This window comes from Passer domesticus, chromosome 2 (assembly GCF_036417665.1).
Source record: "Passer domesticus isolate bPasDom1 chromosome 2, bPasDom1.hap1, whole genome shotgun sequence".
Lineage (NCBI taxonomy): Eukaryota > Metazoa > Chordata > Aves > Passeriformes > Passeridae > Passer > Passer domesticus.
In genome coordinates this window covers 60,485,950-60,508,372 of record NC_087475.1, presented here as the reverse complement: position 1 = coordinate 60,508,372, position 22,423 = coordinate 60,485,950, and the positions used below count along the sequence as shown (strand labels likewise).

At 40.2% G+C, this 22,423-nt stretch overlaps 1 protein-coding gene and 1 long non-coding RNA gene across 5 annotated transcripts in view; one reads left to right on the top strand and one right to left on the bottom strand.

Moving 5' to 3' along the window:
• ELF1 (E74 like ETS transcription factor 1) overlaps window positions 1–19,931 on the top strand; it is an 86,091-nt gene extending 66,160 nt beyond the window's left edge. For 3 of the 4 annotated variants that reach the window (XM_064408673.1, XM_064408674.1, XM_064408675.1), the window contains exons 5-9: window positions 143–307; window positions 5,050–5,133; window positions 8,137–8,329; window positions 9,412–9,879; window positions 18,234–19,931. In XM_064408673.1, coding sequence (XP_064264743.1) covers window positions 143–307; window positions 5,050–5,133; window positions 8,137–8,329; window positions 9,412–9,879; window positions 18,234–18,849 — 1,526 coding nt within the window. In that variant the 3' untranslated portion in view covers window positions 18,850–19,931. The remainder of the gene's footprint in view (window positions 1–142; window positions 308–5,049; window positions 5,134–8,136; window positions 8,330–9,411; window positions 9,880–18,233) is intronic. The other variant, XM_064408676.1, reaches the window with a different exon arrangement.
• On the bottom strand, window positions 17,263–22,372 carry LOC135293968 (uncharacterized). The gene is made up of 2 exons (XR_010356081.1): window positions 22,228–22,372; window positions 17,263–18,681 (listed from the first exon to the last, which is right to left on the bottom strand). It is a non-coding gene; the product is annotated as an uncharacterized LOC135293968 (long non-coding RNA).
• Between the last annotated feature and the right edge of the window lie 51 nt (window positions 22,373–22,423).

Here is a 22,423-nt window from a genome sequence, read left to right as displayed (position 1 = left end):
ATTATACACTAGTCTTCTCTTACTTGAAAGACTGAAGTGTCATAGTTTGATTTTATTCTATTTTTGAGTTTTTGCTCTAAAGCCAGCTTTTAAAAATCTTCATGGCTGTGTGAAAATACTCCTTTTGTCCCTTTCCCTTAAGCAACTATGTTTGGTGCACCTGAAGAGGAAGAAATGGTGCCTCCTATCACACATGTGTCAGTCACGCTCGACGGGATCCCTGAGGTGGTGGAAGTTCACCAAGCCCCAGACCCTTATGCTGAGTCACCAGAGACTCCAGAATTTGAACAACCAAAGAAGAAAAAAGGTAAGATGCTACTGGAGAACAGCAGTGTGGAACAGGAGAGTAGGGGGTGGCATGGTCGCTTCCTTGTGGGTGTCTGGAACCATTCTGGGTGTCAGGCCAAAATAACTGAGTGAGCTCAGCCAGAAATGCAGGGAAAGCATTTTCTTCTTGCATAGTGTGAGCACATGTACGGGTGTTTAGATTAATGATGTTGTAGAGGCAGCAATAATGGCTTATCCTACAGGAATCTCTGCTTGTTCCAATTTATAGTTTCTTCTTCGGAGCAAAATTGCAATACAAGCCATAGAGCTTTTGCTGCTGAGAATCTGGAAGTATTTTCATTAGCTCTTATTTAGCTTCAGCTGAAGATACTTGATCAGAATACGGGATGAGAATGGGGAGGGATTTTTAGCTTTTCTTAAATATTACTGATTTTTTTTTTTTCTTATTAATAAAATAGCTGCATGCTGTAGTAAGCATTAGTCCTATTTGTAGTAGATTACATTTGCATAGTGTAGTGATGTTCCACTGCAGTCAGTGCTGTGCCAAAGAGTCATGAAGTGGTGTTAGCCAGACATTCTGCTCCTGTTTTCCCACGCTGCTTCAGCAGGGACCCCATTAGAGGCTCTGAAGCTGGTGTGTGCAGGAAGAGAGTCATGCTGTACATATAGATGTTAAAAGCTCTTGTAACAAATTAATATAAAAAGAAAAATAAACACAGGAGGTTATGTTTCTGGAACTAATCCTAGGGTTCATCCTAGATATGACTTTAACAGGCTTCCCTGTGCAATAGCCTTCCAGAATAAGGCTTCTACTACCCAGACATACTCCTGTGGAATAGGAGCATTTTTTCTGTTACTTTTTCCAAATATTGGGAATTTTTATATGTGAGAGAGACCGTATTGGCCTGTGAAAATCTTGGGGAAGCCTCCTGAGCCCCATGTGTGTCACAAGGTCTCATAGGGATGGGTGTGGGTCAGGAAGTCTTCAATTCCCCTGAGAAAGCTGAACTGAAACTGCAGTGGAGGAGAACTTTACCAGCAGCTGCCCCAAAAGTGCTGCTGGGGAAGCTACTGTGGCTGTGCACACTACTGTGAGATAACCAACTGTAAGAGGATTTTAAATTGGGGGGTTTTTGTTTGTTCTTCTCTTCCCTTCTTCTTTTTTAATGTTGACTGCTGTGTGGGTTAAAACAAGGAGCTGCTGTCTGCCAGACATGTAACCTCTTTGGTTTGATGCTTTCAACTCTTTCGTGTTGTGCTTCTGCTTACTCCCACTCCTTCCTCCTCCCTAGCTGTAGGTTAGAAAACCATTTTCTTCACAGAAAATGTGTATTTGTTTTAGGAAAAAAAAATGCTAGAAAAGAGGCATCAGCTTAGTATTTCATTAAGTAGTAGTTTTCAGTGAACTCAAGGTTTTAAGTAGATGATATGGTCTGAGTGAGGTTGAAGCGTTACTTCAAAATGTCTGGGGATTTGTTGTACAAAAAATGCTGCAAAATGTTATGAGGTTTATAGTGCACTTCAAGATAATGTGCTGTGGGTGGGTGGGATTCTTTTGGGGTTTTGTTTGTTTGTTAGTAGTTTGGTTTTTTTTTAAGTAGTTTCCTTTCTTTTGGTCAATTCTGAGGCATGGCAAAGGATGATGATCATTTTGTCCATATCACTCATGATTTTATAGGGTTTTTATAGATTTTATAGACTTCTTTTATAAACTTCTAGCATATATATAAGCCATTAGCTAAAATTACAGGGATTCACAGTGTAGGGCATTGCCAGCTAACTGGGCCAGAGTGGCACTACCAAGTAGAGCTCCTTCAAGAGAATATTCACCAGAAGCAATGTGTTTGTTTCACTTCCTTTCCTTTTGGTGTTATTGCTGCAGCAGGAAAGCTGTATCCACCCATCTACTCAACTCCAAACCTGTGTTCAGCATGATGTTTGTACTCATGAATGTCTGAGAACTGAGCTGCTCAGCTATGGATCAGAAAGACAGGAAAAATAAAGGGATGTCAGACAAAGAAACTTGGAAATTTGCTATATTAATACCTTCAGTTCTGTTTTTGGTGTGGAGGATATCTGGCAGCAGGTGGTCACATAAGTTAAATACATCATATTTTAGATATATATAATTTATTTTGTTTGTACATGCATTTTTTAAAACAAAACTCACTGGAAATAGTTCAAGAAAATGGATTTTACATTTTCTGGTGTGATATAAGATATTTAATCAGGATGAACATTTCACTGCCTAATGTCACCTTAATTTGTAGCATGAATATCTAACAGGAAGTGTTTTACAGCCATGGAAATGGGAAAGTGAAAATACTGTCCAAAATTATGGTAGGCCCACATAAGGCTTAGGTCTTGAACACTTTCTGTCCTTCCTCTTTGTAAAATTCTCTCCTAAAAAGGAATGTAGTGATGTACTCTGAAAAACAACAAATTCATGCTCTATTGAAGCAAAGGAGGAAGCATGCTAGTGCTTAATAGGGTTTTAAAAAATATCTTCTTTTAAACAAAGGAAACATATCTGATGTCTCTGTTAACTGCTTTTTTGATGGTATCAGTCAGTGCCTGCAGATTATAGCTCACAGTGTAGTCTAAAACTATCCAAATAAAGTATCTCTAGCCCAGATATACAGCAGTAACAGCAGTACATTTCTGTAAACAAGTTTCATGTCCTTCACTGGTTTCTAATTTTGGATGACTTCTTACAGAGTGCTGAGGTAGTCTAGGCTGAAGAAAGAAAGCCTAGAATTGCTCGTGCAGTCGTATTCATATGTAGTAGCCTAGGTTATCTCTAATCAGAAGTGCCTAAATTACATGGGATCAGTACTTAAGTTTCCTGAAGCTGACTAGGTGTAGTTCAGTCCTGACCTAATTGAGCTCTCATCCACTTCATTTCCTTTTAAGAACTCAACTCATTTAGACATAATGTCTAAATTAGTGATATCAAAATAACACTCCCTACTCCTTGATGGCTACATTTGCACCTGTTCAAGAGGGGAAATGAGACAACAGAATCTTCCTACAGCTCTAACTGGGAAAGCACTTAGTCAAAGTTACCCTGAGGGGCTTCTTGTTCCATGCGAGTGACTTCATCTCGGACATTTTAGGTAAAACACATTTCTGCAACCTGCTGTGGTGAGTGGAGAAAAGCTGCTAAAAATGTACTCCAGTAGTTCTTTATCCTTTCATATCATGATATATTAAGAAAACAATGTTGTAGGTTTTCCTCCCTCCTACCTTTCAAATCAAGGACATTACTGGCCAAATAGTGGGTGTCATTTGTGTCCCGTTCTCAGTCATGAATCCTGTCTGGATGAAAGCAAGAAAATTAGATTTCATTTACTCACTATAGCTGTCTCAACTAGCTATCCCATGCCTCTCCTTCTCCATGCACTGTCAAAAAAAAAAAAAAAGGCATAAAGATGGACTTAGCAAGATTGCTAATGTCAAAAAGTGAGTGCTTAAGACAGTTTCTTATGATTTCTCTGTAGATACTGGAAGTTGAAGATGAAGGAAATAGTGCAGGCTGCTGTCACTGAGCTGGTTTGGTTTTTTTTTCAGAGCTAGCGAAAAACTCTCTCACTCTGCAGCAGAGCTGTTTCCTTACTAAAACAGCCCCTCAAAGCAAAACCAAAACTGGACAGTTAAAGTGTATGGGATTGCACAAACCTTTTGGCCGTGCCTCTTTAGATCAATTCTTTTGAAGTGCAATAAATACAGAAAAAAATCCTTTAGATTTTTAACTATGGCAGTATTCTATCTGAACTAGAAATATGTTTCTCTGAGTCTTGTGTATGCTTAGTCTATTCTACCTCTCAAAAGATTACAGGTAACACTAGAAGTAACATCAGTGTAGTAATGGGACACTGCAAAACCTGGTAAGATAAATTATTGTTTAATAAGAAAGTTCTGAATGTTTCTGATTAATTACATCACCTGTAAAAGCTGCCATTGCAGGGAATAAGAACTAATAAAAGAATAGGTTCAAGGTTCTATATTGAAAAATATTTTGACATGACTTAGCTTTTTTGTTCCCTGTTGTGTCAGTAGTTGATTTCTCAACATTTTCAAATGAGGGCTCTTCATTTTTGTAATAAGTTTTAAGTAACTTCTTCCTTTTAGTCTTCCTCACCAGAGAGTCACCATGCTTATGACTTTAAAACCTGGTATTTTTTCACAGCCTGTTACTGTTTCTTCTGATTTTCATAAACAAGTGACTTCCCTTTACTTGCAGCCACTGTAAAAGTGGTGTAAAAGACAATAGGACTGAAAAAAATGTTTGTTTGAGATGACAGTGTAGCTTGCTGCTGTCAGTGTACTTGCAATAGATTAAACAAGGAGACGAGCTTGTTTTGTCCCTACCTTCCATTTTGGCAATGAGTGAACATGATGGTGCTCTGTATTTTATCTTGCTTTTCCTGTTTAAGCCCTAACACATAGTTAATAGCTTATTTTTCTCATCTTGTCTGTTTCAAGTGCTCTTAAGAGTACCTAAATAGCCACTGAAATTTCCAATGTACGTGAACTTCAACAAAGTGCATAGTGTAGTCTTTTTTTAGAAGTACAGTAAGATCATAGGAGGTCCATCCTGCCATGGAAAAAGGAGTTCAGCACAGGACTAAGTTCCCAACTTAGTAGAAATTTCATCTTTTTTGAATTGCAGAAACAAATCTCTTCCCTTTCTCTCTTTTTTTTTTTTTCTTTTTTTTTTTTTCCTTAAGCTGCTGTTGACTTACTGATGATTTGTTTCAGGGAAGAAACCAAAACCATCTCGTTCTGAGTCCCCTACTACAACTCCAAATATATCTGTGAAAAAGAAAAACAAAGATGGAAAGGGTAAGTCCAAATAGTTGTCACCAAAATGTTTAGGAGAACATAGTTCCTGAGTGTTCTGTAAAAAGAAAAAAGTCACCAGTTCACTTGTGATGCAAACATAGGTCTTGTGTTCAGGGGTGGTTAACATCTCAAGGCAAGGAAAAGATGAGCACATGAGTTTTCTTGGTGAAATACTCAGTTCCTTGGGAGAAGAATGTATTTGTCACTTTAGTTGCAAGGGTTCTTGGAAACTCTTCAACATCCCTGCAGAGTTTGCTGTGTTTTGAGTGAAGTCTTGGGGATTGCTTTGCATTATATTAATGCTTCTTAGGCTGCGGTTATTTTGACAGATGATCCTTGCAAATGTGTTCCATCTGTATGTGTCTAATTCTGCACGAGGCTAACCAAGCCTGCCAGTTGGCAGCAGGAAGTACCAAGTCCTGAATTTTGAAAAAAGTTATAGCACAGCTTGAACACTGGGGCAGAAAACGTGGGGGTTTGATACTTTTGTTCCTTCTGCGTTTAAAAGGTAGAGATAAAAATAAATGCCACATAACATACAATAAATAATTTCTCAGCCTGAGCTGTTCAGTAGTGCCTGTGAGTTTTGTCAACAGCTGTGACAAAAGGCTTGCTTTGCTGTGGGGTCCAACGCTGCAGCCGTGCCCAGGCTGGTGCTTGAAGGGAAGGCAATTCCCAGCCCCAGTGAGCTGTGCTGCCCTCAGTGGGAGCTGGAAATGAGCCTCCCCTGTGTCACAAGGGCCTGCTGCATGTGACAGATGTGCTTGCGTGCATGCAGTACTTGCCAGGACAGCAGCCTAGCCAGTCCTGGACACTGGTGGCAAAAGAACGCCACACTCTTGAGGTCAGAAAAATCTCTACTCTGACAAATGAATATGTCAGGGTTTTTTTCTTTAGAAGAGGCATTTTCTGCAATAACAAGAAGAAAAACCTGTTGGCAATCAATAAATATTTTACATGTTAATGCCATAAATTTAAAATATGCGTTGTATTTTTTAAAATTAAAATCTGATTTTTATGTAAAAATGAGAGGAGTATCAGAGGAATATCCAAGTGGTGCTCAGATGAAATTATAGAAGATATGGAAGCAGCTAGCCACAAAATGAAAAGGCAGAAGAGTCTAATAGTTCTGTCAATGATATCAAGGATACTCCATAATTCACATCTGTCCATTGTTACAAAGTTGCTAATTCTAAAGGGAATAAAATGGAGCATGTTGCCTCAAACCACTGCTTGTTATGAAACCTACTTGTTTTGCATTTTTAGGAATGCAGAATTGAAGTAAAAAGCATAGTAATATGACCATCCATGGCAGGGAAGCAGCCAGAAAATCACAAGAGCTGCCTGTCTGTTACCTAGGGGGAGCTTGCATGCTAAAATTACAAGCTCTCCATACAATTACATGATGCGGTGCATAGAGAAAACTGAATTTTCCACATATTTCTTTAGCTGCTGTGACTCAGAGGAGGTTAAATAGTCTGCCTGTAAGTGAAGCAAACCTGTTTTTTGCAGTCAGTCTTCTTCACGGTGATTTTTAGTGGCTAGCAGTTACAAATTTTCAGGTTGCCTTGATGCAGTTGAGCATTTTTAGTCTAGACTACAGCAAAACCACCCTGGATTAGGTGGTAAATGGCTGGGAATGCTCTCACTCCTGCCTGAGTTGTGTCTTACCTAAGCAGTCTGGTTTTGGGGTATCTGAGGGCTGGGAGGCTGGTTTATGTAAGCTGGGAGACATTTGTTGCAAAGGCAGTGTTTTTTTCTCTAGGAATGCTCATTTTTCAAGCTTCCACCTGCTGAAGGAGCTGCTAACATTTTTGTATAGGCAGTGATGATGACTTTGATGAATATTTGCTAAATATAGTTTATAATATAGTATTATAGGAATTTCAATTTTTAAGAGATCTCTTAGTGGAATAAGGTTCAGACTGATGGTCGTAAAGTTGAAAAAATCTGCTGGGCTAAATTGAAGCTATGAAAAAAGATCCTGTCACCTTCTGATCTGCTGGGCATCATTTTTTGTGAAACTTCAGCACATGCTATCCTTGCTGTTTTTGCACAGCTACTTGTGGGAGGTGATACAAGAAGTTTTTTCTTGCTTTCTCAGACTAAGAACTAAGAAGCTTATGTGCAGCTTCAGATTCCCAAAAGAACATCAAACACCAAAAGCCTTAAAAAAAAGGCAGGAAAAAGGGTCTCATTAGTCGCATGGGTTTAGACTCCTTAAATGTGGTTTTCGAAAAAAAATACAAATTTTGTGCTAGTTATAAGTATTCACCATCTGTGATTTTAATACTCTTTCTTTATGTGTGGTAAACACTGAACAGATGTGATGGATTTTCATATAAAAGTGTTTGTCCCCACTTGTTTGTAAAATGAAATTTGAATGTTGTCTACCAGCAAGCACAAGCACTCACTGTATTAAAAAAAAAAAATTATCTTTTTCTGTACTTTGTTGTTGAAGGTTTGCCTGCCTCAGCACATGTCACCGATTGCCCTGCATAAATCTCATTGTTAAAGGCAAGGATTTTCTTTAGCCTTTTAAAGGATTATAACACTCACCTCGATTCAGCAAAGCATCTAAGCAACAGCTTAATTTCCAGCATTTTTAGGGGGTAGAACTGAACATGTTCCTTTTCAAGGTAAAGCAATAGTGACTGCTTCTGTAACTGGATTAGGCAGGAGGGAAATGGGCACATGGGTGATTAATGCTGTCTAATCTCGGTGGTCCAACACTGGCTGTAGGTTACAGAGTGGCTGGGGTATTTGGACACCTAGGTTATGATAACTCACAGGATTATAATAACTTCCCTGTCCATGCCCTTCCATCACTATTTCCTAGTCTTGATGATATATTATAATGTATTTTGTAAAGATACAAGCTTCTTAAGATTATTTGCATCATTAATGAAATATGGCCAAATAACTTTTTTCTTTTTTTTTTCTTTTTTTTTTTTTGTTTGTTTGTTTGTTTTTTGTTTTGTTTCTGAAATTCTTTTGTTCTAGGAAATACAATTTATCTCTGGGAGTTCTTACTAGCACTGCTCCAGGACAAAGCTACTTGTCCTAAGTATATCAAATGGACTCAAAGAGAGAAGGGCATTTTCAAACTGGTAGATTCCAAAGCTGTGTCCAGGTTGTGGGGAAAACACAAAAACAAACCTGACATGAATTATGAAACAATGGGTAGAGCTCTCAGGTATGTGCTTTTTTAATAGTAGAGTGGTTTTGTTGCTTTAGTGTTTGTATGCATTAAATGCCTCATCTAATTTGAATAATGCAAAAATCTAGTATTCTATTAGTTTTGGAAATGAAAATGTTATTTCACCAAAATAAATTAGCTAACTAAAATTAGCCCTCACTAACCTCAATTCCAAGTCCATCACCTTCAGTTTCAGCATAGACATTTTTCAGTACTGCTGCAAAACTGCATCTTCACAGTCAGACACAGATGAGTAAGAGACTGAAGATTTCAAGTGGGGCAAACATTTTACATAAAATTTCAATCTATTTTCAGAAAAACCTCGCCAATATTCATGTTTATTCATCAAGTTATTTCTACTTGTTGCCCACGATTCCATCTCCAATGGAAAATACAGCTTTAGAATTCAGTTCTGATTTCACTTTGCTAAACTTGTGTTTACAGATAGTTCTTAGACATAGAATTGTGTGCCACTGCCTGTCAGGGTGGGGGTTTTCTCATACATAAAAAACTGTGCAAAATAAGTAGACAACCATGGAGCTTCAGTTTTATCAGCTGATTGATAATTGTCCAACTAAGCCATATGCATATTTTTTTCATTTCCCCTCACCTTGGTGGGCATAATTTCAAGTTGTCCTACTAATTTGTAAACATAACAGAAATAGTGCTCTCCTGTCCTGTTCCTTTCACTTTGTTGTAGCTAAAATGTCTGCCTGTGCTCACTGTTGAATAAACACAAATTCAGACTACTGAAAGCATCATAGGAGTCAAAAGGAGAATTGAAAGTTTTTTTACAAAGTGTGAGTTGATAGTAGATCTGCCAAGTCATGGAGTTCTTTTCTTTGTCTTCAGAGTTATCTCAGTTTGAAGTTAAAAAGTAGCATGAAATACCAGCAAAAAAAAAAGTTGTTTGAGGAAAAAAGTACACTATTAAAATGGTCACTTTTTATAATCAAGAAACTAGATACATAAAAGTTTTTTGACTTGCCGGTGCTGTGTTTATTTTCTGGGAGTTTTGTTGCTTTGTTTTGTTTTTGGCAGAAAACCTGTGTAACTTGATGTATGTGCACTTTATACAGATACTATTACCAAAGGGGAATCCTTGCTAAAGTAGAAGGTCAGCGCCTGGTGTATCAATTTAAAGACATGCCAAAAGATCTCATCTATATTGATGATGAAGATGCCAGCCCTAGCACTGAATCATCAGATTCAACTCTGCTCTCACCTGCTGTGGCCAACAGAAACCAATCGAGCAGAACTAGGGCGTCTGCGAACGCAGGAACAAAGGGAGGATCAGCCTCAGTGGTAAAAACAGGAAACTCGAAGCCTGCTAAGCTGAAGGAGCAAGTAGAAGTTGTACAGCAGCAGACACCTGGCTTGACTTCAGAAGCTTTGAGGACAATGCAATCTCCACAGCCAGTACAGCCCACTCAGCTTTTTCGGACAGTTCATGTAATGCAGCCATTGCAGCCCCTCACAGAAGGACAAGCAGCTGTAACCAGTAATGTTCCAGATGAATCGTTAAATTCCTCAGTTCAGAATATAAGGTAAGAACATGTACAGAAAATAAATATTTGAATAATAATAAATTCACAGGATGATGGCTAGATAGACTTGATTCTTTGTTTTACTTCCAAGAAATGCTTGGTCTTCCAGTTTGGTTGAAGTGACATGACGTCTTTGTAGCTTATCCTAGGAATTAGAGTTACTACAGCATGACGGGTGCACACATAACTGTACTGCCTTTGGTGGAGGGAAGCTCATCTTTTCCATGGTGTTAGGCCTGATGCATATCATGTAGAAAGGAAAAATATACAACTTCTCTTTACAATTGACATTGTCAGTTCTGTCCCACAGGAGAAGCTGTGTTTTCATGTCTGTTTTTACAGTAGTGTCCTTGCTTTTGAATTATACATGGTGGGTCTGCACAATACCTTCACAATTATTTTCCTTCTTGCTTCTTAATTTTTCTTCGTAAGAATTTTTTGTCATCTTTTGCATCTTTTGTATTGTCCCCAGTTACAAGGAAAAGCTCCATATTACCTGCTCTTGCATTTTGCTGCTGTTACAAGAACAAATTCTTCCAATTGTAGGAAACAATTAACAGACTAATCCTTTGGGAGCTGTGCATCTGCAGACATTTGGGAGCCAGTCATGCTTCCATGCTTCATTTATGAGTCAGCTGGCTGACACTACATAGCACTACATAGCATCATGACTCTTGCGCTTACCCCTTGGTAGCAGGATTTACTTGTAAAAATGGACAAGGGCAACATAGTAAAAGGAAAGCAGTACAGACATAATTGAGGTTATGCTGAACCATATAAGTCAGCAAAACAATAATATTAAACATGAATAGGGGGAAAGTTCAGCAATTTGCAGAGTTAAATAGCTCTAGGATAGACCTACACTAGATTATTGATCACAAACAATGTCAGTAGTATAGATGTTATAAGGAATGGTAACAACAAACAGAAGTATCTCTAAGACTTAAGGCGGGCAAGAAGTCCAGCCAAATGTTTGGAAAACTATTCAGTGACATTATGACATTCAATTACTGTATTACAGTATTTCCCAGTCAGACCTTGGGTAATAAGCTAAGGGAAAAAACAGTAGAGATGATACATGTGTGAAGCTCAGATGAAACAGAAGCCTTAAGTCCTTAGAATTCTGTATTATGTTGGTTAACATCCATTGTTTTTAACCAGAACATTATTCCATGAAATCTCTAACTGTACTTAGCCGAGATGGCAAAGTGAAGTTCAAACAGAAGCATCAAACCTTTCCAGAATGGTATAGAAGTAATGCTGATTAAGAAAGTTTATACTAAAGGGTCTGAGCAGTTAGAGTGAAAATAAAAACTACAATCCAGACTTTTTTTTGGTGTGCTTTTAACCAAGTTGGGACAAGCTGCAAAATAGGTGCTGATGAGCCCTGTGCAGTAGACACTGCACATTTCAGGCTCTCAAAATACAATTTATGACAGCTATATTTCTGCTCATATTTAAAAGGCAAGTTTCAGATAGTTGAAGTAGAATGAATAAGGCTGAAACAACAGTTTGTTCAGACAGCTGTAAATCTTAGGCAGATTAATGTACACATTCTGAATTTCTGCAGCAGGGCTTATGTAAAGGTTGAAATGAATGGTCTGCATGATTTGAAAATGTACAGCAGGTATGACTGCCATTGTAGACTAAGAATTCACAAACCTTCAGATGTAGGCACACGCTCTGTGGGGTTGTGGTTGGAGCCACTTTGTAGTGTGGGAAGCATGAGGATAAATAGCAGCTTTGGTTGCCAATTGCTGTTCAGTGGCTGGGGCATGTAAATAGTCAAGATCATCTGGGCAAAACAGCAGCCAGGATCTGGTAATGATCCTCAAAAGGTTTTCTTATGCATGCCAGTCAATGGTTGGGCTCTGTCTTGAAACGTGAATATCTTGAACCTATATAATTTGGCTTATGCAATTTAGTTTCTAAAGTTTTACTCATGTAACTGTTCACCCCTTCTTCTTCATGAAAGTAACTGTTTGTTTTCCTCTGCAGCAATTTGCTTCTGTTCTGTTTTGAGAAGAAAATAATAATAGAGAAAATATTGAGCATCTTTGAGGTCAAAACAATTGGTTTCTTAACACTTAACCATAGCATTCAGAGAATGTTTGGACATGCATCTTCTCTGCTAAGGTTCTTGGTAAAAGAATCATATTTGAAGATTGTTGTGAAGTGCTTGTGTCATCATCCCTGACCTGCACTAGGCAGCACTGCCTGGTACAGACCACTCCCAAAGCATCACTGGGAGAGTGCTGCAGCCCGAGGCCCGAGATCCCCAAGGCCTCTTGGCAATTCTCAAAGGAATGGGCATGTTGATGTAAATCTGTGGTTGGCTCTTCACAACACAGGCAGTGACTTCATTTATAGCTGCACAAAGCTTGTATCTTTCTCTGAAGTGGAAAGATCTTGGCTTTTGGATGGTTTTTGATGCGCTTTTTGGAGAAGTTTTGGTGCTGCTCTATGAAAGGGAGACAAGGAGAAGTGTTACTTACAAAGGATAAAAGTCTCTTCTTCAGCCCCAGTGCTTAAAAAGAAAGGCTGTGATGTGCTAACTGAGGCTTGGGAAACAGGGCAGGAGCAGGGTCAGGTCAAGCAAACTGGGTTTTGCTGACTGAGGAAAACATCTAGTATCCCCAGTGGGAATATTTGGAATTGTAAACACACTGCTGTTCTGCAGGTCTAACTGTTCTGGCTCGGTGTATGCAGGCACAGTAACTGCAGACTCCAGTCATGCAACTGAGAACTGAGTTTTGCACCACATGTTTACAGTGAAAAGACAAAACCAAAAATGCCTCTCTGGATGAGCATTTCATTGCTTACTTTTTCCGATGAGCCAGCTTTTATGAGGAAAAAAAGGTTTCTTTGAATTTCATGTTTGTAAAGTTATTCTGTTTAAACCAGAATAATGGACATAGGTTAACCAGAATACTTGGATTATTGGAGTAATTGTGTTTGGCCTTGGAATTAGGAGGCACTGGCCTGGGATTCAGCTCTGCATACACTGGCTCATTTTGAGCAATAAATGGCATCCTTTCTGTTGCTGCAGGAAATGCACCTCTCCTGTTGGGCTAGTGACTTGCCTTACCTAGGGTATCCTACAGGCCTGAAAGGTGCCTGTATTTGGACAAGTAAATTTCTCCCTTAAATGATGAGGACTGCAAATAAAGACAGATGCTTTTGCATTTACCTTTAATCTAGAGTAGCAGTGATTTAAGATGGAGGGTAAAAAGATAATTATATTACTTACAGTTCAGAGAATATCATATAGGGAGTAATTTTAATTTATATGTCTGTCTCTGCTATTGGCTCTATGGGACATGGCTGAACCTTCTAGTTTGCAGTTCTATATGCCAAGAAACTTGCAATTAGCTGACTTCTGACAAACCCTGTGCAATGTTTTCGCCCACTTCAGGTTTTAATCTGTTTCTGTCAAAATTCAGCTTGCTGTTTCCCTTCTGTACTTTCAAGTTGTCATTGTGGTAGCTTGGACAGAGCACATTAGAAGACCAGAATCCTGACTCAGTTCTGTAGCTGGGGGAAAGCTAATACAGGCCACAGAGATAATGGGATATGCTCTTTGTGTTCACTTCTGAATGGGAGAACCTCGACGTGATGAATCAGCCACAGTTTTTGTCTTGATCTTTTTGCAACACTCAAGGTAGAAGATTACTTCTGAAGGTGACACAAGCATGGATTTCAGTGGCAGGATCCTGATTCAAAAGGAAGTAGCTGAATGTGAATCGTGTTTTTACAGGGCATGAGCATTCTGAGTAAGAACAGTGATGAAGCCAAGAATTCACCAACACCGTGTATTGGTCCCAGTAAGCAGTCAATTGCCTTTGAAAGCCATGTGTACCCAAGCAAACACATGCTTTCTGCTGTTGTTCCATAATCTCTTTCTGTGTCCAGACTGTGATGCTTTGGTGGTCTGACTGCAGCAATGCTGATGCTGAAAAAAAAAGAATTGTCTAGCAGGAGTTTATAAACTCTGAAAATGTGATTACAGCTGCTATTTCAAATGAAATGTCTTCATCTCATACCTTATATAGACATTGTCTTGTGTAAGTTGCACAGTGAATGTCAGCATTATTTTCTGTAATCATCCTTCACACCCTGTCTCTACTGGCTTTGCTTGAGCTCACGTAACCCCACAGACACAGGGAACCAGTCTGGCACTGTCCTTCTGAGACTTTGCACTGACCTTCTGCTTTCAATCCCTTTTTCTTGAATAAGAGCAAGAGTCCCATCTGCGTGATGTCTGCTAGTGTTGTAGCCCATCACTCCTGTGCCATTTCTGTAGGTCTCCTGAATAAAAACCATCACAGGTGTAAGTCTTGGCAAAGGGCTCCCTAGGTGTCCCTGGGACTTGATGGGGAACATGGGCAAAAGAGGATGATGCCAGCTGTAGACTTGCAAATAAACAGAAGCAGCTTCTGAATACCTTCCTTTGATCGGCCACCATCGGTGCACGTGCTTCGCTTCTGTTTGGAGTTAGGCAGCAGGCTTCTGTCATTGCTCCAAAGGCAAACTGCAGGCCTAAAAGCTCTCTAGCACACTGACTAGTAGGTATTGTTGGATCTGGCTCACTGCAGCCATTGCCTTCCCCAAAGGAAGGGAAACGGGACTGTTACAAAGAGCTTATCTCTGTAATCTCTTAAGTGACGGCTTGATTGCAATCCAGGTTTCATGTTGGTGAGAAAAATGCCCTTCCTGAGGGAGGTGCTGGTCAGAAATAGACTCAGTGGGCTTCTACAAGAAACTGTGATTTAGCTTACAACAGGATGTGTTTCTCAGAACACATTTCCAATATGGACAACTTCTATCACCGCAAAAACTTTGCTTCTAACCAAACATCTTGATTTTCCTGCAGCTGGAGAAGACCTTTTCTGAAGCCCACTTCTGATTTAATTTCTGAGATATGTAAGGTAGCTTTTATTGACAGAAAGGACTATCAGTCATCTAATCAGATTAATTTTGTTTCTGTACAATAAGAAGATACCCATAGGAGCTCTCTTTCCATGTCTTTGGCACTGCTGAAAGAGGTGGAGGTTCCACAGCTCTGTTTTAATTCAGGTGACTGTGCAGTTTTGAAAAATTCTGGTTAAAAGACTGTTAGACTTCGTGGTTCAGTAAAAAGGACACATTGAAAGTTGAGTCCTCTGCTTCTGTCCTCTCTTACCTCTCTCTATGTATGTCTTAATATTGCTTTGTTTCATTACTGTGCTGTGAAATACTTGGTTTACCTTGGCTTGCAGCTTCAATATTTTTGGTATCTTCTCCATCTCATAAATTTCACATAAATTACCATAAATAAACTTGTTTTTCTTGCCTGTCACTATTTATCTCTTGATGAGCTAATAAGATATTGCACAATTCTAGGCCATTAACAGTAAAAAATGGCCCAAGAAATAGATGATCATTTTCTGCCAAGCTAAAATGACTTCAGAATTTTTGTCATTCTTTTCTCAGTTGTAATCAGATTGAGCAACAGCAATGGAAAGGAAATTCTGCCATAAAACAATGCTCTTGTTCTTTTTGAAACTTCAGCGGCAACTTTTAAAATAATCACCCAAAATATTTGTACCTTAGAGAAGAAAGGCTGTTAGCAAAATGCCAGTGAAATGCAGGAACATAGCAAAATATTTAGGTGCTTAAAAGCACCTAAAACAGTGTAGACCAGTGTTAATAAATCACCTTAATTATTGTGTACTTTTTTTTTTTTTTGTAAAACAGACAAAATGATTAACCAAGTGGTATCTTTTTCAATTGTATTCAAGGCAAATTGTTTAGGGAGATAGATTTTTAGTTAGTAATCAGGTCTAACAACTACAGTAAATGTCTTGCTTGGCTACCATTAGCATAAATAAATATTTATGATGTGCTTGTACAGCTACCTGCTGCATGCAGGTAGCAAGCACACCCTGTGTGTGTATGCATATACGTGTGTATCATGTATTTGCATCTTGGCTGATGGAGAAGACAATGCATCTGAAGTAAACCTCAGGCATGGGACTGCCTTTCAAGAGAAATAAAATGGCTTCAGATTAATCTGATTCTGATCTAAAGTATCTATTCTGATACTGTCTCTCCTTCATAGCTGTTCCACTTGCATTGCTGGTCTCTGTAGACTTTCCTGGGTTGAGCTCTACCTATCTGACATTTTGATTTTATTACAAGTTTATTTAACTGTAGATAGTTTACTTTTTTTATTTTTTTAAAGAACCTAGTGGATGTCCTCATCCTATTGCTACTTCTGACACAGACATTAGTGACTTTTCTGTCAAGGTCCCAGGGGAATTGCTGGGGGAAAAAATAATTAGCACTGATAGCACTGATAACCTTTAGGAGACTTGGTGTGAGCCTTGGTACTGTCATTCTGAGCCTTGTGCTTTAGGCTTGGTTGTTGGTATTTGCTGTGCCAGCACCAAGCTGTCCAGAAGTTCAAAAGAAAGAAGCAATCACTCCAGCTGGTGCTTCACCTTTAACCAGCCCCATGTCCACGAACTTCTTCCTTGGGATTTCTTCCACTGTGTGAAAAAGGAGCTCAAGATTGATTCTGGTGTCAGTCACATGAAATTCTGTGTCATGGTTGTGATGACTGCTGTGATGAGACCTGTGTCATCATAGGTGAAGATTTGGAGTTGGTTTGCTGTAGCAGCATTGCTGGGTACTGCAACTATCTTTCTTGGGAGGAAGAGAAAGTTAGAGATGGAAATTTTGTTTCTCATATTACCAAGCTCTATGTGATCTGGGGAAGATATTGTCTGCAGGAAGGACTGGCAGCTGGAGGATGCTCAGGGAAGCACCCATGTGCTCTGATACCAGCAGGGTTTCTGGGCCTGCTCTTGCTGGAGCAGTCTTTGGAGCTCAGCTAGAGGCCTTTCCCAGACGACTGTGCTGAGTGGGACATGAGAAACTTTCTACATATGTTCCTGCACTTGTCTCTGCTGCTGCACTAAGAAAGGGGGAGTGCAGCTGGACATGACCAGCAGCAGCAGCATCTGCATCCACATTGTCCCGTAGCTTCAGCACCACCTAAGTCCTGCTTTGGTAAGCTTTTTGTTGCAACTGTGGTAGCCAGAGTATGGTTTTCAATGGAAGTTTTGAACATGCTGAATTAGATTGGACTGGTCAGTGGCTAAATGTTGAAATGTAGACTTACACAGAGCTGTGAAAAATAAATTCTATATGGGTAGAAGGAGTGTGGAACGAAGGACATTCCATGGTTAATGTATGGCAGCAACCCTTACAGCATATCTGAGGTTCAGTCTTCAGAAAGAACAGCAGGCAGTGCTGTGCATGGATGTGCAAGTACGAACATTGACAGTAAATTGCTTTCCATCTAAAGTGATTTCAGCAGGGTAGAAATAAGCTAGGAGGTGGAGATAGTAATTTTTTTTTATTTTTGAGAAAACACAAGGGAGAGCTTAAAGGGGAAGAGGGCAGGCAGGACTAAACATGGAAGAGAAGATTGGAGAGAACTCTGCATGACAAACAGAAGAAAAGAAAGATTGCCAGAGACAGCATGGCATGGTGGCATGGAACAAACTGTGTCAGAGTCTCAGAGCAGTTACCCTTCCTCTCTCCCTCCCCTGGTAACCATTTATGTTTTCTGGTGGTTTTAGTTTGTGTGACTGGAGTGTCACGTTTAAGTAATCACTGTGCACTGCAGTAGCTGTGTACTCCAGCAATACAGCTCTTAATCCTCTAATGTTGTCCCCAGAGCTCTACATCTATTGACAGTCACACAGTATCCAAGTCTGTTAGCCTGTAAAAGATGGAATCACTCCTAACTTAAAATGAAGATTTGGAAGCAGATTCTGATCAGTTGTTCTACCAGAGGGTGTGTGTGAGCCTGGCAGACAGAGGACTCTGCGTCCTGGAAGTGTGGCAAGGTTGTGCCTAGACACTGCTACCATGTGGATACTTTTGAATACAGTTAAATGTATACGTGGATGTCAGGACAATCAAGGCCTGGCTTAGGCTTGTGATTTATTAATTACTTGGTGTAATTTTTGAAACTGATGTCAAATCTCTAGTGGGTTGTGCTTTTGATGTTGGTCTTGGATGTGATTCTAAGTTTCCTGATGAACCACTGAATGTCTCAAAGGCAGGCTGTTCAGCTTGGTGTACCTTTACTTTGGGAATCATGTTGCTGAATTCAGGGGTCAGGTCTAGTTCTTGTTTATTTAGGAGAGACTCTACTACCTCTTTTGGAAATGTTGGGTAAATTTAATGTTTATGATGCCAAATGGTTTTTTTGGTTTTGTCTTTTCTGTAGTAAATCTATAATTACTTTTTCAAAATTCAGCATAGAAGTGTTCTGACACAATAATCTTCTCTAATCTTAGCAGGACTTTGCAGACTCCAACCCAGGTTCCAGTGGTTGTTTCTCCTGGAAATCAGCAGCTGCATACTGTAACACTCCAGACAGTGCCTCTTACTACAGTGATAGCCAGCACAGATCCAGCCTCAGTAACAACAGCACAGAAATTCATTTTGCAAGCCATTCCTACTTCCCAGCCCATGACGGTTCTTAAAGAAAACATCATGCTGCAGTCTCAGAAGCCAGTCTCGCCTCCTCCCTCGATTGTGCTGAGCCCAGCACAAGTTCAGCAGGTGCTCACCAGCAGCGTGCAGACAATTTGCAATGGAACAGTCAACATGGCTTCATCTCCATCCTTCAGTGCCACCACCCCCGTGGTGACGTTCTCGCCCAGCAGCTCACAGGTGGTGTCCCAGCCATCGGGCACGGTGATCACTTCGGTCATCAAAGCACCGGACACGAAGCAGGTTGGCCTACAAGAAGAGGAAAAGGAGGAGAGTGACAAAGTAGAAGATGCTGAGCAGTCGGAGCAGAGATTCCAGCAGCAACCATTTGTGATGGTAGTGTCCAGTTCAAATAATTTCCCATCTGATGTGCAAGTGAAGCAAGAAAATGAGCCATTGGAACCCAATTTGTATTGATAATTAAATAATTTTAAAAAAAAGACCCTGTGGATGATTATTTTCATAAATGTGATGGGACCTTTTAAGTTATGTATATATTATTTGATTCTGAAGCATGATGTTGCAAAGCTACTAAATTTCTGCAGTTAATTCTTAGAATTCATGCTTTAGGATGGATTTTGATTTTCTGTTAATTGCTAAATGTTATCATATAAATAAAATTATATATTACTCATTTTTCAAAGTACAGGCATGAAGGAACATGCTTTTTATGCTATGAAGACTTTCTCCTGAGGTTGTTGGCCAAAGTTTCAAACTTCTCTTATTTTATTGTCAGTCTGTTGCCGATTTACATTGCAGTAATGTTATTGTAACCTTTTCTGTTGAATCTGTATGTGTATCACCTTTGGAAGCAGCAGGTAGTTTTAGTAAGACAGTTTCATTCCATGTGTTTGAATTTTTAAGATCGAGTATCTGTTTCATATCAGTGAATGACATCAGTTTTAGACTTTAATAACCAGGTATCCTCTTGTATTTTTTGCAACACAAGTTCTTGTGTGTGCAAAATTGAATATACACTCCTATTGAGAGTACTCAAAACATATATTCCAGAAATGGACAATGCCATGTCTATATTTTATATGAAAACATCAGATATATTTAATTACAGAAGCTAACAGCATCACTACAGGTGCAAATATTTCATGCCATTTTGCAACTATGAAGCTTAACAATCTTGCTTTCTACTTCAGATTATTTTGTAAGGGGGGAGGGAAATTAAATATATACAATTCATGCAGGTTTTTGGAGATTAATACTGCTAAGAGTTCTTGTTTTTGATTGTAAATACTGTATATTCAATGTTGCAGGGAAGTTTTTTCAGCTAATTTTTTTCCATACAAATTTTTGATAGATACAAATAAGATCAATAAAATTGTTATGTTTAGAGGTCTAATGTTATATGTATTCATATTACTGAGTGACTTTGTATTTAAAGACAAATTTTTAAATGATGGAGCCCATTGAACCTTGGGTCCTTCTTTTGTATTTTTAATTGGTTTATTATGAAAATAAATCAAATAGAAAAACATTTTTCTGTATTTACTCCGAAATGTTTTTTATTATTATAATGTTTTGACAGTCATCAAAATGAAGTAAAATACAGTGAGAAACAGGACAATGTGCTTGGTCACTGTGGGTCTGTGGTGGAACATGAGCAATTCACACATCACTTCTGAACAGACTTGAAGGCAGTGTGCTGTCAGTATCCTTTGAAACAGCAGTAATGTATATTTTTGTAGCTGAACTGAAGGTTGAGCTAAATGCAGGAACTGGACTTAAACTTCTCCTTTTCCATCACTTCCCAGTACATTACAAACAAACAACACAAAATTCTGAGTGTAATTCAGAAAGGTAGCTTCTATGATACAACTGACAACCCAAACTATTAGGGCTTCAAAATCTTGCATGTTGCAGTGTTTAAGCAGAGGGTAAGTTAATAATAAATATTTTGCCTGGTATTATGATTCTGTCAGTATAAAATGAAAGGGAATATGACTTTCTATGACTGAATTAATGTTGAAGTTTTATTGACTGGTTGGTAAGGTTAAATATAACTTTTAGTTTTTCTAGTATTAGTACTTATAGGAGCAGAAGAGTGGCAGAGAGAGTATGGTCTTGCTGCTTGACAGAAGAAACTCTACAAACTATTGAACAAGCAATTCTCTGCCACAGCTGCCGTGTTAGCTCAGTGTTTCTTCCCTCTGAACTCTTTGCAGTCAGGCTTCCACCTGCAAAGCCAGTGCCTCACCCCATTTACAGGAAGGCTGGTCATACCCACACCGGTGGTTGTTTATCTGGCAGCGCTCCCTGCAGCTGGGGAGTGCTGGCAATATTTTCAGGAGTGTGGATAAGCTTTGTGGAAGCATGTCTGGTAACAGTCCTCATCCCGAGGGCTATGTTAGATTGATGGAAGCACTGGAGAGGGAAGCTATTCTTTAAAATCAAACTATAAAATAGGGATGTTTTCCTGTAGTACAAGTATTTCATAATTCTAGAAAATCTGAAGTGATAATGCTTGACTGACATTAGTGTTTTTAGATACAGGGAAGTTGCTTTGGTGTTTACTGGAAATGTGGGGGGAGGAAAAAAAATTGCACCATAAGGTTACAGCTTCACCAACAAAACTTCATGCCATAGATGCAGCTATTACACATGGAAAATGATTTGTCAGTTTAGTTTATGTCAGCTGGAGAAGTGGTGGAAATCTCCAGCAGCAGACTGTTGTGTAACAGACAGTAAATGGAAATCACTCCCTCCCCATATCCCTCGGGCTTCGGTGTGCCAGCCGGGTGGATCTGTACTTTGAACTCTCTTGGATATGGCAAAGGAAGGGAGAAGCTGGAGTAAATCATAAAATGAGAGCTCACATTGGGAGTTTGAGCAACCCCTCCCCTGTCACAGCTGCCTTTGTGCCTGTGGCAGCAGCCAAACAAAACACAACAGCTAAAATCCCAGCCACTTCTGAGTCAGAAAATAAAAATTGAGGCCGCACTTCTTTTCCACACGTGTGTGAAGCCACGGAGGAGAAAAAGGCACTTGTTTATTTTTGAGGCATTTCGCAGAAGGAAATGCCATTTGGAGGAGGTGGAGGAGGATGGAGGCCTCAGGCTGCCTTTGGGAAGTCCTGTCCGCCGCCCCGTTGTCCTGAACATGGGCTGGGTGCTTGGTGCACCAGCTGACACACTGAGAGGTATTTCTGGGTTTTATTCTGATTTGCACAAAGTAGGGAGCTAGGTGGTAACCCACAAAAGGCTGGTTCTCTGATTACTAGAACTTCGCTCTGGTTATAAATTTTAACTAACAAAGGCATCAGCCTTCATTGCTTATAGATTATATAACTTTTTTCCTTAATTAGTACTCTAACCCCTATTGCTGGTGGTATCATGAACTGCACCAGGGGAGGTTTAGGGCAGATATTAGATAGAGTGAGGGCAAGCAGATATTGGGATGGGCTGCCCAGGGAGGTGGTGGAGTCACCGTCCCTGGAGGTGTTTAAGGAAATACTGGACTTGGCCTGGTCACCACGGTGGTGTTCAGTCAGGGGCTGGACTCGGTCATCTCAGAGGTCATTTCCAACCAAACCGATTCTGCGACCTCTTGGCTTCCCTCCCTCGGAGCCCGGGCTCCGCCCGGAGGAGCCGCTCGGGGCCGGCGCTCCCCGTGCCGCGCTGCCGCCATGGCCCTGCCCAGACACTGCCTGCCCGCCCGCTGACTGCGCTCCTGCGGCCGCCGTCCCCACAGCCGGCTCCTCCGGTGACTGTCTTCCCTTTCCCTTTAAAACCGAAGCTCAGCCACGCGCGCGATGCTCACAACACAACTGCGCAACCACTTAACTGGTCCAGCTACCGCTACCGCTTAACGACTGACTAAAACTTGCCGACTTGGACACAGATCTCCCAAAGCCCGAGGGGCCGCGCTTCCCGCGGGGGCGGGCGCTGCGGGGCAGGAAGAGGCGGCGGGAAGGGCGGGAAGGGCGGTAGTGCGGTAGTGCGGGAAGGGCCGGGCCGGGCCGGGGCGGGGCCTGCGCGGC